The sequence below is a fragment of the Lagopus leucura genome, unplaced genomic scaffold, assembly GCF_019238085.1.
Source record: "Lagopus leucura isolate 7727_CA_CO unplaced genomic scaffold, USGS_WTPT01 Super-Scaffold_73, whole genome shotgun sequence".
Lineage (NCBI taxonomy): Eukaryota > Metazoa > Chordata > Aves > Galliformes > Phasianidae > Lagopus > Lagopus leucura.
Window position 1 is genome coordinate 83,083,298 of NW_024962252.1, and position 15,660 is coordinate 83,098,957.

Genomic DNA, 15,660 nt, shown 5'->3' on the forward strand with positions numbered 1-15,660 from the left:
GCCTGTGCTCCAGACTCCTCACCAGCTCTGTTGCCCTTCTTTGAACCCGCTCCAGAGCCTCAACGTCTTTCTTACAGCAAGCGACCCAAAACTGGTGAGGTGTGGCCTCACCAGTGCTGAGTACAGGGGCACAATCACTTCCCTGTTCCTGCAGGCAACGCTGTTTCTGATGCAAACCAAGATGCCATTGGCCTTCTTGGCCACCTAGGCACACTGCTGGCTCCTGTTCAGCCGAGCATCAATCAATACCCCCAGGTCCATTTCCTCTACACAGTCTTCTGTCAGCAATAGAATTGCTCAGGTTGGAGAAGATCTTAAAGATCATCAAGTCCAACCACAACTTAACTACACTATCCTAACAACCCTCCACTAAGTCATGTCCCTTGAGCACCACATCTGAATGGCTTTAAACACATCCAGGGGTGACTCAACCACCCCCCTGGGAAGCCTATTCCAGTGCTTAACAACCCTTTCTGTAAAGAAGTTTTTTCCTGATATCCAACCAAAACTTACCCTGGTGCAACTTAAGGCCATTTCCCCTTGTCCTGCCACTTGTCACCAGTGAGAAGAGACCAGCCCTGCTCTTGCTGTAAGAGCCTTTCAGATATTTGAAGAGAGCAATAAAGTCTCCCCTCAGCCTCCTTTTCCCCACACTTAACAGCCCCAGTTCCTTCAGTCACTTTACCACTCTTTCAAGCAAAACTCACAAAAGTACATGCAATAAACAAACAAAATGTGCCTATAACAGAAATAGGAAACAAATGATAAAGACTCACTGTTTTGAAATTAAGGCTTTGTTTCTAAACTATTTCTTAAGAATGCATATTGGCTCTGGGATGTTCTAAAAATCCTTTTTTTACTGGCTACAGGATCTGGAAAGTCTGGAAAATAATCTGAGGTACCAGTCGTTCTCATTTTATAATTTGTGTTGTATTTTAATTTTTAGAAAGTGGTACTTGAGCAACCTGAGAGCTCAGTAATTCCAGCAGGGTTAGCGTGAGTTTTCTCCTGGCTTGCTGTTGCCCAAATCTGATCAAAGGACAAGGACTCCAGAAGCTTGTCCAGCTGTGGCTTTATAATGACACCATTAGGTTTTGCTCTATAATCAAGGTCCCTAAAAGTCTGTGTAGCTTCGGGCTTAATATCTGCGACAAGGTTAACTGAAATCTGCAGCAAGGATAACTACTTTAGCAGATTGTATCAGCAGGAAATATTTAAACACTATTTAAAAGGATTTTAAATAAGCAGATTTTATTTAACACTGCACTAATGCATTGCAATAGACAATGATACAACAGAGCTGCTACAAATAAACATAATGCTTTTACCCTTACCCCAACACCCCTCTTCTAAATTCCCCAGATCAGTATTATTAAGTCCAATGAGCGCACCAGATCCGTCTGTCTAAAGCTGAAATATAAGGATGCCAGACAGCCCATTTGCCCTTTGGTTTTGTGCCTGCTGAATCTGCATTCTGGGTCTGCAGAATTAATTATGATAGTACTGGTCCGGTCACTGGCAATGTCAGTGTTGCCAGTTCAGGTGTATCAAATGTACTTTCTTATACACCTAAACTTCTAGAGGAAAGCAGCTTCTTCTGTAAGACCAACGTGCTCTGCTCTGTAATACTAGCTTCACCAGTATGTTAACTGAAAGCACACTTTGGCCAGAATAAATCTCACAGGAGGCATTTTTTTTTTGTTTGTCATTCTGTAAAACATCATACTTTCTGCCTGCCTTACCACCTGCGTATCATGTAAAGCAATGGGCCAGGAACTGCAGCAAGAACATGCAAATAAGAGGCACCATGTCATATCTCACTGGGTTACATGCAAGACATTTCAGATAATGCATTCTAGCTGTGAAGAAATGAATACTTTCATTACCCACAGTAGCGTTAAATAAGTTGAAATTGTGAAATTCCAAGTTAGAATATACATAAATCCGGCACCAATGTTGTATTGGATAGCACAGTGCTCTTTCCAAAAACTGAGAATTGCTTCACTTGGTATTTATACATATTTCAGTGCAACCTAGAAGATGGAAATAAGCTCATGGTGGAGGACTACAGAATTTTTCTGTTGTTTGTCCTTTAAGGCAAAAGCTGTCTTTTTCACCTTTGAGCAGCAACTAAAACAAATGAATAAAAATCCTTAGGGTTGGAAATTGCTGTTTTCAAATATTTCTGTACCTCAGAACTATTTGAAAAGTAGCGGTGAGAATGGTATCTTAGCCTAAGTATTATCTTTTGTATTATTATTGCTCTTTGCTCCTATACCCTACATACAATACCATGCATTTTCTCTTACTCAAACTGCTTTACTTTACAATTAATAAAATGTAAATGATACCAATTTTGCTTATATTATCATAGACTTTCACTAAAAATAAGCAATAATCATATGGAAAAAAGGGACCAAAGAATGATAATTTTTCACAAAAATATAGTAAGTGTGCATTACTATACCATATTTACTACAATTACTGAAGATTTAGAGTAACACAAAAAAATACAGGCACTAATTGGGGATTCTCTCATTTTTCACGTTCAGATTTGCCAAGTCTTCTTTTAACAGATGTCAAACATCTGCCTCTTCCTTTCTATACTGGTTTTGTACAATCAGCATCTCCACATTCAGGAGAAGTAACAATTTGAATAAGCTATAGTTTAATTTGTTGTCTCAGACTCATTTGTAAAGTCTTAATTTTCCCACTATTTCCAAGGTGTCGTTAATATTTTGCCCAGAAATCCACTACAAATCAGTCTGTCATAGTCATCAAAATGCTTTCTAAACTCTTGGGGGTGCAGTGTAAGGAATCTCTATATTGCTTTAACTCAGCTGAAGATCTGCCTTTGTAACACAGAAATACTGAAAACATTCCTTTCAGGTTGGCTATGAAAAATAAGTTTCATACAGCTGAGTGTTAATAAAAATATCTTCTCTTTAAAGATTCATGATGAGAACCATTAGAATCTGCTAGGGAAATTATATGAACACAATTTGTTAACATTGTCAAAAATCTAGTACTGCAGAAAATGCAGAAATGTACATCCTCAATTCCAAGCTCCATGCAAAGACAAATTTATCCTTTTATTTTGTTGTTTCATTTTATAAAGGTATCTACAAAGTCATTTTTACTCATAAATCAGTTAAATAATGTAAACTTTATCCTACTCTAACAAACGTGCAACATTTAAGAGTAGAGGAATATTTTGACAGTAATATTTTTTCTGAAGTTTTTCAGTAATTCAATTTCCACCAACCCAAAATCGATGCTTGAGTCACATTTGGTCATTGCTGTTTCTGCTTATTACTAAAGCTTTCTGCATTTAGATGTTATTGTCTCCACCATACAATCCACTGCCATCTCTAACTTTTCAGTATAAAACTCTCCCTGTTTTTTCTTTTATCTAAGAAGGAAGGAGTTTTTTGAGATCAACTGAAAAAAAAAAAGAATACAGAATACTTTGCATGAATATTAAAAAGCATTATGTTAAGAAACCCCCACAGTTCAAAGCAGAAAATTCAGTTTTGTTTGTAAGTGTGTGAATGGATCAGAGAAACATATTTTCTTCTCCACAGGGGAGGAAAAAACAACAACAACAACAACAAAACTCAATGTTTCCTAAAATCAAAAGTTTTTGAAAGCTCTAAATGGTGCTCCATCTCCTTAAAGCTGCTAGGTCATCTCCATGAATAGACAGGTATGTAGGACTGGAGAGCAGATGCTTGCTGTGATTCTCTTTCAGACAGAAGGGCTGAAAGTATGAAAACAGAAGCCTGGATTCACACAGCCTAAATTCCACCTGGAGATCTATGGAGGCTTCTACAGGCAAGAGATTGGCAATAGACTTTAGGCTTTCACTGCAATTCAGGATATGAAAGCAGCACCCAGACTGCATGAGAAAGTGGTCTGCAAACTGGGTGCTGCTTTCATATCCCGAATTGCAGTGAAAGCCTAAAGTCTACTACATAAGGCAAAAGCAGAAAAAGTGAAGACAACTAGTTAATAAAGGAGATCAGGGGCTACCTTCATTTTAGTACTTTATTACTAACAACACAGAAACTGAACTTGTCAATATAGGGAAAATACTTAAAGGCATTAATGGATGATGGATGCCTAATGGATGCCCCTGTTCAACGTGGTGAAGTGTACATTTGCCATATGTGCTTTTAAAAGGCTTCCTTTTTAATTACAGCTCAATCCCTAGAGAAAAGAAACACTTGAATTTCCATGAAAATCAATGAGTATTTCAAGCCCTCAACAACTGTCAGGACCAGAAACTAAGCTAACAATATATTTGCAATCACAGTGTTGAAAACACATATCCCTTCTCAAGTTATGGATTAACCAGGATGGGCCTAAAGCAATTACACTTTCATAGGTTAAAGTGAAAGTCAGTGAAATTTTAATTTTTAGGCAGAACTGATCTCTCCTAAAAAGAGATTCAAATAAATAAAACTTATCAATTCATACAGCACTTCAAAAAACAGTGAGAGAATTTATGACTTTCTGAATTGACAAGTGGTCAGGAACTCATTTGTGTAGTTATTAAATTAGAAAAATCATTTTGTTGAATGAATGGGAAACAGATGTCAGAGAGAATGAACTTTGTCTCTCTGTTTAGGGTCAGTAACATTATGTTGTAAGTCATGAACATCACTAGCACAAATGCTGAAAGATAAAAGGTTGGAAAACGCCATGTATGACAGTGGAAAGTCAAAAACCCCTTTTTTTTTTTTTGTTTTAAATTACAACCATTAGAGAAATAAGAAAAAAAATTCATACCTAATTTATACCTCTTTTACCACTAGCCTGTAATAAAGAAAATCTTGGGCTCTAACAGGAAGTGGTTCAACTTAAAAATACATACAGATCTAAGCAAGATTTTAAACAGACCTGATTCAGAGTGACTGGGATTTCTAGTGACCCAAATCCCTGTATGCTAGCTCAGATCACTTCTTCCCCCTCAGGCAGAGTGAGAAACTGGCAGTTAAATAAAATGGATCCAAAGCGAACAGTCTGATCTCTATGCCATGTCTGTAACAGGGGGCAAGAGTGGCTCCTGTGCAGTACTGCGCAAGGCAACATGACCTGATTTATTAGCTTTTTTTTTTTATTATTTAAGAAAAGTAAAACAATGAAGCTCTGTAAGCACTGAGATACCGCAAATCTGGGTGAGAAGCTAGAATATAGATGGAAAGAATTTGTATCCTACTGAACACTGATATACGGGGGGAAAAGCTGGGATTTCAGCTCAGAGAGACTTGCACTTCCTGGAGAAGCTGGAGATGACGGCTGTAAAAAGGCTACTGCAATAATTAAAGTTATAAAATGCACAATAGGGTCAAAAACATCAAGACCGCTATAGAAAAATATAAATCATTTCTGAACACAAGCAACAAAAGCTGCTCTAAGAAGTTTATGAACAAGATCACTTTTCCTTAAATTAGTTCAGCTGAATATAACCTGATATAGCTAAAAAATCTCCATGTGATCTTCCAAGACTTAGACATAAGACATCAGAAATCAGAAATTTAATTCACCCTTTCCAAATTTTTGAAGGACGAATAGAAAAGTTACTTGACTGTAATCTCTACCAACAAGCGTTGATGTTAGTACTGGGCCAGAACACAATCAGAACTGAGCTAAAAACCAACTGAATAAAACATATTATGGTGACCACTTCTCCCAAAACATTTTTCATTCATTTCCAGTATACAACCAGCTAGGGATTAACACACCAGTAAAAATACCTGGGATGAAATTCAAAATTCTTAAGAACAGCATTATGGGATGGCAATAGGAGATTAATGGAGATCGTGAGAAAAAGATAAATGGCACTACAGGAATACCAGAAAACTGGGGAGAATAGGGGGGAAATTAATTGAACCTATACTTTTGATAAATATTTATTTTTTTGCAGAAGAAAAATGTGTACTAGTTTGAGCTGTCATTATGCTAACCTATATCCTATTTTTCATATTATTAGTAATACATAATGTGGTAGTTTATATTCAAAAATAAAACCAGAATGTATATACCTCATGTATTTATCCAGAAATACTCTAAGGTTACTATGGTTACGAAAAATCCATTACCTTTGAATACAGAATGAAAAAGTTTGACTTAAAGTGTGCACTATTTATTACAGCGATCATCAACAGCCTTCAGGACGTTCTCTAACTGGATTCATTTTTCAGTGTCAGAACTGACCCACCACACCAGCAGCTTATGGTCTGTGCAAGGCAAAGAAATTTGAACTATATGAATTTTTAAATATGTTTTATACTAACTCAAGATGCAGAAATGGCTTTGAATTTTAAGGCCTTACATTTAAAAGAAAGTAGGATCTTGATACTTTATTTTTTTTTCCCCTGAGTTGTCCAATAGGAAATGTTTTTGCTTTACTAGTACCTATTACTATATAACATTCTGATGGGTCCAGCATTTACATTTTGCTATGGTACTTCCAGTTCTGTTGGTGTGCATATGGTATAAACAATATCTGAACAAATAATTTGGATACATAATAAAATTATAACAACTATTTTAAAATAGGTAAGCAGATTAACATGCATCATACTGCAAAATAGCTTCCAGAGAGCTGATATAACTACTATAAATGGATTATTTAGTTTAGGCTTTTAACAAAGAAGTTTGGGCAGTTCAGAACAACAGCATAATGGTTTTCTAATTAAGAAAATTGAAGGAAGACAGTGGGGAAAAAAAAATTAAACCTGTAGAATGCATCTTGTCTCCACTGGCTTACAGTTTACTTGTTTTGAGAGCTGAATGCTATGAAACTAAAAAGTTATAAAGCTGCCAAAAAGACAACATAGATCCTGTGAAAGAGGATTTAGATACTTCATGGCATTATTAATCTTTGTTAAGTCACAATGGAGTTCTATGAAAGATCATCTAACAAATTAAACCCTCTGGGCTTTAAGTACTAACAGCTCATTTTATTTTTCTATTTCATCTGAAATGCTTTAATTTCAACAGGTAATACTCTTTCAGAGTGTTTGGGCACTTCCAACCAGAAATAGCAGTGCTGCTGTTCACAAAAGACCTCCAGGAAGGACGAACGCCACACAAGGGTCTAACTACCAGAGTCCATATACAAGCAGAGGAAATGCGTATTTTCAGCCAAAGAAGAAAATGTCTTGAGGCTTAACAACATACAAAAAAACATTGACCTTGTCACTACTGTCATGGTAGCAGAGTTAACCTCACAATTCAGTCCAAATGTTTTAAATATCCTAACCTAATTTCTGGCTTCCTCCACCCTCATCAGGAATGACACCAGTAGACTCCCTAAACAAGGTAAACTCAGGGATGGCATACAACTAGTTCGCATTTGAACTCTGTCTTATCAAACATGCTAATCAGCACAGCTGAATCTAAGCAATGAATTATAGAATCCAAAAGCAAGACTAAAACAGTCACTAATGCAAAATAGTAAGGGATCTGCTATACAATTATTCAAAGAAACGATAAGATACCCATCTCATATGCTACTTACCTTTTACAACACATCCGGTCCCATTTCCAAAATAAATTGGTACTCCATTCATATATAAAGTATATTGTGTAATAATACCATTTGGTGTTTTTGGAGGACTCCAGCCCATCAGCAAGGATGTGGGAAATGTTGTCGCTGTGGGTAACTGCACATCTTCAGGGGCTGGTGAAAAAAGTACATTTATATTAATGATATAATACTGCATACTGTATCATATACCTTATCTTACTGTGGGGGGCAAAAAAAAGCGAGAAAGAGAAAGGAGTCTTTGCCCTACTCCTAAGATTTCAAAAAGATAATTCAGAAAACAGATATAAAATTGCTTCAGGTCTAATGTATAACAGTATTTTTAGCTTTCTACAAATTGGAAATTATTTCAATGAACAATGGCAACCAGAAAGGTTTTTTTCATGAAGTTAACACTTCTGGAGAGATTTCATGCTTGCAAAGTATGAACATTTTGAGAACGTTCCTATAATCTGTGAGGTGTCCTAGTGAACACAAAGTTCTATGAAAGATAAAGATACACTCTTTACTTTTTAGAAAAGTAATCTTGCTTCTGTATCTCTCCAGGTAAATAACACTGAGCACATGGAGGGGCATATAATTTTAGGGCAGCCTTTTTTTTTTTTGATACAAATGATTTTCTCTTCTTCGTGCTTGTTATTCATAACCAAAAAGTGGTCCATTTTTCCAATCACAAATGCAGATGTACTATTTTTATGCAGTACTCCTTTCATGCTTTTCATAATTCAATACACTTAATAATGTTTGTTTAGCACAGATTTTACGTATGTAATGTACTGGAAGTTAGCAATGGATAATAATTAAAAGTTGAGTTCTCTTGCCATTTCAGTGAGTTATGTTTTAGAAGCACAAGCAATCCCACTGAATATCGCAAGAGGAACAGAATTTGGGCCTCAGCCTGGAAGGAATATCTTGTAAATTACAAGCTCTGTGCTAGCAATTTAAAACAATAACTAGCAGTGGTGGCAATGTGAAAACAATATAAAGTAATGAATGTTTCAATAGGGAAACAGGGATAGCTGGAGGGTGTGATATGGTGTCTGTCTTCTGTATCATCAATTTATTGTTACTAAGAGCATGCAACAAGAGTGTCCAAAAATAGAAACTCCGCACATTGACTTTTTGTTCAATTCTTCTGAGGGATGAAACACATGTTCCCCATGGCTTTATTTGATCTCTGGGGAAAAAAAAAAAAAAAAAAAAAAAAAAATCTATTCTTGCCTAAACCTTCCTAATATGACAGCACATCTGAAAACACTGAATGTTTTCTGAAACACAGAATTCCTTCTTTACCAAGAATGCTCACTAAGCTGAGACAACGAGACAGACAGACTTCTTAAATTACTTTATTATTCTAGAAAGAAATGTTCAATGCTGTATTTCACGTTAATGTCACATGGTCCATTAATTATTTGGCTATCAGAGGCTACGCATTTTCATGGCTAATACCACCTGACAAACTCAGGCCGTTTATGTAGAACTTCCAAGAGGTGATACTGTGTTTTGATCATAATGTTGCTGCTGGCAGTTTTCAGCACGTTCACATCAAAAGCGTGTTCCAGACATATTAGACAGGAATCCTCAGAACCGTCCTCATCAGGACAACACCATCCACAAATACCTGTTCTAGCAGTAGTACAACAATCTAGCAGTCTTCTGATAATTATGACTGAATTCACACAACTTCATTTTAAAATTTTATTTGATTTATTGGTATCTTATTATTACCTTGTTTCTAGGAGAAAATAAAACTAAGAGCCTTTTTAAAAATACATCACTGTTAGAGTTAGTAGATAGGAATGTGGGAGAGAGGAAATTTTGAAAACTACTCCACTTTATGGAAGATGAAACTTTTCCTATAGATTTAAGTCCAAGCCTTTATTATTCTACTGCTGCAAATTTGGAGTTACCGACTTTAACTGGATTAACATGGCTTTAGAATGATGGAACCAGGAGAAGGATGAGAGTTGGACTTAATGTTTAATTGAGAATTGAGCTCTTTTGGGAACATTTGCTCCTGTAATTGATGTGTATTATTACCAGGCTAGTCTCTAAAGCCAGAACCATAGCATTATTTTCTCTTTCTTCCTGCTCTAGTACTTAGCGTAAGCTTAAAAAACATTCATTTACACTCACAACCTTTAAGTTGGAGCCCAACAACATGTAAAGGAGTTTAGAAAAGGGAAAATCTGAACAGTGATTAATAAATAACTCAATTGGCATTTAGAGATTTCATCATACTGAAATAATTGTTGCATATTGCTGGTGTTTAGCAGTTAAAAGAAACCATGGAAATCAACCGTTTGATTCTCAATTTCATACTGTGCCATACAATCAATTCTTTTTAGTCAGACTGTCTCTAGATTTACTTCTGAGCCATAGTAAAATGAGGAAGCTTTCATTAATCTTTCAGATGCTTCATATTAATGACAAGGCTCTTGCATGAACAATGTAACAGCAATTAAAAAGCCCATTAATCTGCATTACAGCTATTAAAGATGCATGTCATTAAAGGGTATGGAGTTTGATTCATTTTCGCACCCCCCCAAAAAATGGAGCAATTATGGTCTGGCAATGCACTTTGTCATCAAATTAGGTTGGGGTTTTCCAGCAAATGGCTTTGCAGCATTTAGCTCTTCTCCTGTTTTATTATTCATGACTGAAATGTGGAAGTCAAGACCTTTGAAATTACTTTACCTTCTTGTGGAGTGGAGATGTTCAATGCATGCAAGCTCTCAGTACAGCCAGCCAAAGTGCAAGCGGTTAGGGTTACAGCATAGTTTGTGAAGGGACGCAAGCCTGTCAATACACCTACAACAGAAGAACGCAAGGTGTTACGCAGGTACAGTGTACAGACTGATTACATACTTACACAGAGGTGGAAAAGAAAAAAAGGTTTTAAGGTTTCGTTCATATCGTGCCACAACAAATTCTGTAAACCAATTTAAAAGCGACGTTTTATTGCATTCTTAATATTTATCACACAGCTAAGTTTCGTTACTTATTCTCACCATAACACAAGCCACGTCAAGATTGAGTTGCATATTTTATTCTAGCCACGACAACAAATTTGAGGCTTTATTCCTAGTCCCCAGTTTACCTTTTTTTTCTTTTTTCTTTTTCTCCAGTTATTATATGTTGACTTTTCAAGGAACGTTCAGTCTCTCACAACAATCATTTTAAAGTTTCCTCTCCAATGTTGCCCCTACTTATTCATCTATAAACTTAAATCTCTTTTTTTATATGAAACATCCCACTTGTGTTTCATCACTTCATTGGCAGAATATAACTCATATGCTTGCTACTATTGTAACATAATTCAGATGACACAGTACTTAGGGATTTACAAGAAAAAAATATTTGTAAACTTGTCTTTTCCGGGTTCTGCTTGTGTTAGAGAAGAAAAGTTGAGGGACTGCCACATATATATCGACAGCTTGCTTATAGTGGATATAACAAATTGGTCAGGAAGTTACAAAATATTTTCAACAGAAATATGCAGATGGATTGTGTGAAAAAAAAAAAATTGATTTACAGCCATTTTGAGAAATGTCAGCAGTTCCCATTTGAAAACAGACTCAACAGTAAACTAATATTGAATGAAAAGTAATTTAAAAGATGGTCAGATCATGTCACGCTTTATTTCAAACTACGAAACAGCAGAACATTAGAAAACATAATTCTTTGCCAAACCTCTCATGGTACAAAATTGTAAAACTTGCCAGCATTATGCATACACAAACAGGTTGGAAAAAAAACCTGTCATTTATGCTACTCTTACTTGAGTTACTACACAGAATGCAAAGCAACTTTTAATTTCAGCAGAAAATCTCTGTTCTCACATAAGAACTTTACAGCCACAAAAAAAAAAAAAAAAAAAAAAGAACCAAAAAAAAAAACCAAACAAACAAAACAGAACTGGAGAATTGGGTACTGGAAGTTTATGGTTACAACAAACTTATTTTCTGAGTGGAATAGTCAAAGTAAGTCTATTATTTTTATAGTGTTCATTAATACGTGTAGTCACATGGAAACAATGTTAGCTTTTATTGAAATAGTTGTTTTTGCATCTTATATTGGAATTATCCAAAGACTTCAAAGATCAGCATTGTAAATGAGATGTATTTCAATTTTCTGAAGTTCTGTTCTCATGTATGAAGAGATAATCAGAAGTAGCAGCACTCACGCCAGAGTAGCTGTGTTAAACTGAAACCAGTTGAACAGGATCAACTCTCTGGTAATAGCTTTGATTTTGCAAATCCCATGTTGGCAGAGAAAAACTGCACTGCCATCTTATTATCTAGTGTAAATACTACATGGAAGAAAGAGAATGTTGTGTCAGCCCCTACCCAAGCAAATGTGTTTGTAATCTGTCTGTGACAAAAGACATATTTTTTAAGAGCATTCAATATGCATAAAAAAGAAAATCATGTTTCAAAATGTCAGTATCCCTGTAAAGCAGCAATACTGGTATCTACAGAAATTATCCAGCAGATAAATGTCATTTTCTTTTTTTTTTTTTCCTGCATTAGACAACAGAAAACACTTATTTCTAGATCACTGAAAGTTAAACATGGGAAAGTTAGGGTACTTTTTCTACCTTCAGCAAATAAACACATGCAGAAACCAAATCCTCTGTGACATTTGCAGGTTCTTGGTTAGAGGACCATGGTATAGAGCATATGCTATCCCTCTATTCACTCTGCTGTGCATTAGGAAGCAATTTAGTTTTATCTGTACATTTAGTACTTAGAGCATTCTTTTCTTATGAAGCAGTGAATTAATGCTCCTTGCATTTTGTGATGGAAGACATTCTGTGGGGTCATCAATGGCTTCAGGCACTGAGAGTCACACTCACATATCCAGTAAGATGTTCATAGCTGTAGAAGGTTTGGATTGGGTTGTTTGGTCGTGGTTTTCACTTTAGACAAAGTAGAAAGGTTTTATATGAAGCATATTAAGCATCTCCAATGCAACAGAGTGTACATTATTGTAGGTAGGTTTATGAAGGACAGCAAGAATTCGAAAAAATAAAACAACCTTTTTGCAGCAGAAAGTATCTGTTGTTAAAGAAACATTTACAGCCAAATCTGCAACTAAAAATATACTTTGTTCATCTTCTAATTCATATCTTTTCTTCACATGTACAATTGCACTACTTTTTCTCAGCAAAGAAACAGATGTGCTGCATAGGTAGGCAATAGAAAACACAGATTTTATTAACATACTTCAGCAAAACTACTTTTCCTCAGCTGCCAACCTATCTGTTTGGCCAGCATCCACCGTAATCTGTTCTCCTTCATTATGTTAATCTGTGGGCGGAAAGATTTCTGTCATCTTCAAATCGCTTGTACAGCAATGGTAAACACCTTGGCCTGCCTGTAATTGGACAGGTGTCTGCATTGGTGTCACCCGGCTTTTAATTCAATTAAAGAACTGGCTGCTCTGCTCTCATTACCCACTCTTTTCCTCTGCACTTTTAGTCAGGCAGTGAAATTTACACCCAGTGCATGACTATCTTAGAGTACAAAGTCAGCAGTCCCATAGCAAAGATCACACTGTTACACGTGAAGTAATTTATAGCCCAGCAAAATACATTTTGAAATAAAAAATAGCCTATGATCCAATGAAGACAGCTGACAGCTTTTAAAAAACTTTTCCAGACTCCTCCATTTGCACACATGTAGACTGACATCCCTTGTCTATAAACCAACAACTGATGATCTGCTAAACAGTCTTCTGGGCTTTCCAATATGGGATGTTAACAGAGCAACTTTTGGCCACGTATTCTAGCAATGTTAGCAGGAGAGAGGTAGATAGATAAACTGTCACCTTGATCAGGAAATAGAATTAGAGGGACCATCAGTATTTAAGAAGAGGGTCAGACTCCCGCATTTGAGATGTGAGTTCCATTCATTCCATCTGCCACTTCAGAGCAGTTGAATCCACCCAGACTTAGAATTTACACCACAGACTATGTTCCTAGCCTTAAAATCCACACAGGGAATCAGAGATGGTAAATCATTCTAACACACCACTCCTATCTGCCCATTCAAAGAACCTTTGGAAATAAATTTAAGTTCTAACACAGACATTTTGACACAGTGACCCCATGAAACTGAATAATGTCATTTGTTAAATATGAATGTAAAGTTAACAGTCTAAAAGAGTGATCTGGAATCACACCTAGAACATTAAGCCCACTTTATATGCAAAACTAGCATTTAATTTTCTATACTTTTATTTAAATGATCTTTAATTATTTGCAATATTTGAAGTTGGGGGCTAGAATTCTACCAGAGTAAAAAATGTTCATTCCTGTGGATAAGGGATAAGAACATCAACACGGACAGCAGAAAAGGGTCAACAATGAATTTATAATAAAACAGACATGTTAACTGGTCAGAATGAGTCGCATCTTTATAACCAACCCATTCTTTATAATGCAGACACTACATCAGAAGGGTAAATATCAAGCTTCTCCCTTTCACTTCTCCATAAAACAGACATTTCTTACATTCAGTATATCGAAAAGCAAGTTGTCATATACTTAGAAGGTTCTGCCACAACATTCCAGTAGATTTAGAATGGAAAAGTGATATTTTTCATCAAGGAAAATAATTATTTTACCACTAAGGTATGAGGGTAGTATTCTGTTCACAAACTGAAAAACAGGTTCAAAGACAAGTATGGTATTTTAATAACTTCCTCATCTAATTAAAAATTTGTGCTAAAAGCACCATCTTCACTTCCCTGATATACTATCCTTCTTGTATAGGATGTTACTTCAAAACATCACCTAATCTTCAGAGATGGCACACTTGCTGGTGGTAACTCAGAGCTATTATTCTGTATATGAGAATAAAAATAAAAGTTGAGGTTAGTTTATTCCGAAAAGCCCACTCACCCCTCACAAAAAATGGCTACTTAATCTTACAGCTGTAACAAATTCTAGAATTATTTTCCTCTTTTCACAAAATAAAACAAAAAACAGTTGGTCAAGATGGTGGAAGAGAACATTTTGCAAGGTTAATTCAATTTTTTTTTACAGGCAAATTTAGATAATTTTAATCATAACCAGGAACTACTTTTAAATAAATCCTGAAAATTCTGCTCTGCTACTGAACATAAAGGTTCCTAAAGTCAACCACAGAACTTATCCACACAATTTCCATTTGTTTTTGCCAGAGGGAGTCTTCCTTGCCAGACTTTTACATTTCCTCCCTAAGACTCTACCTTCACAAGGACTAATTGCAGAATACAAATTGTGCAACTGAAACAACATTCTACTTTATAGTTGTACCATAATGCTTTTTTTTTTTTGAGCCGTAAAAAAAAAACAACATACCAAATCCTCCCTCCCCAAACCTAAACTATCTAGCCAACTTGAATGCCCGAGGTCATACAGCATCTGTCTAACAAAGTCACTTGTGTGTTGAGATGCATCATTGCCATAGTACACAATCACAGTCCACTGACCAGAAAGGAAGTCCTCAACTGACTGTGTTTTTTGACAGATTGTAGCAAAAACTGTTAAAGCACGTGTGTCTTCTCTGAGCTGTAAGCCTGTGCACATCAATCTGTCACATACGTCTGCATTTTTAAGCATCTTTTACCATCAGCAGAGTATGAATCAAAATGAACATAGAAGTTTGCTTTGGTTACTGACTTGGAAGATCCCTTTCCCTTTTTCCCAGCAATTCCTTCTTTTTAATCAACCAAGCACAAGCTCCAGTGGTCTCAAAGATGCAATTCAGAATGCAACATTTCAAGGCAGGCTGAAATTCCTTCACTACACACAACTCTGGCTGTTTTAATTTGCCATAACCGAACACCATAACCGAATGGTCTCATTTAGCACCAGACACTGCTTAACCACAGAAAGAACTGGTTTATAAGAACTTATCACTTTGTTCCTCTTGATCCTCCCAGATAACTTTGACATTGCTGATTTTCTACTTCATGATTAATTTTACAACTCTGCAAAGGAAAGATTCTTAACTCTTTGCAAATTGTCTATAAAATACTAATAATCCATTTATTTCTCACAAACATTGGGAAGTTGATTTCTTTTTTGTCAATAAAAGTATCAGAATGTAGGTAAG

The 15,660-nt window shown here is 35.9% G+C and overlaps 1 protein-coding gene across 1 annotated transcript in view; it reads right to left on the reverse strand.

The window, feature by feature from the left end:
* Positions 1-15,660, reverse strand: part of USH2A (usherin) — a 394,411-nt gene that overhangs the window by 207,796 nt on the left and 170,955 nt on the right. The window contains exons 33-34 of the mRNA XM_042878308.1: positions 10,253-10,366; positions 7,529-7,690 (exon numbers count right to left, since the gene is read on the reverse strand). Coding sequence (XP_042734242.1) covers positions 7,529-7,690; positions 10,253-10,366 — 276 coding nt within the window. The remainder of the gene's footprint in view (positions 1-7,528; positions 7,691-10,252; positions 10,367-15,660) is intronic.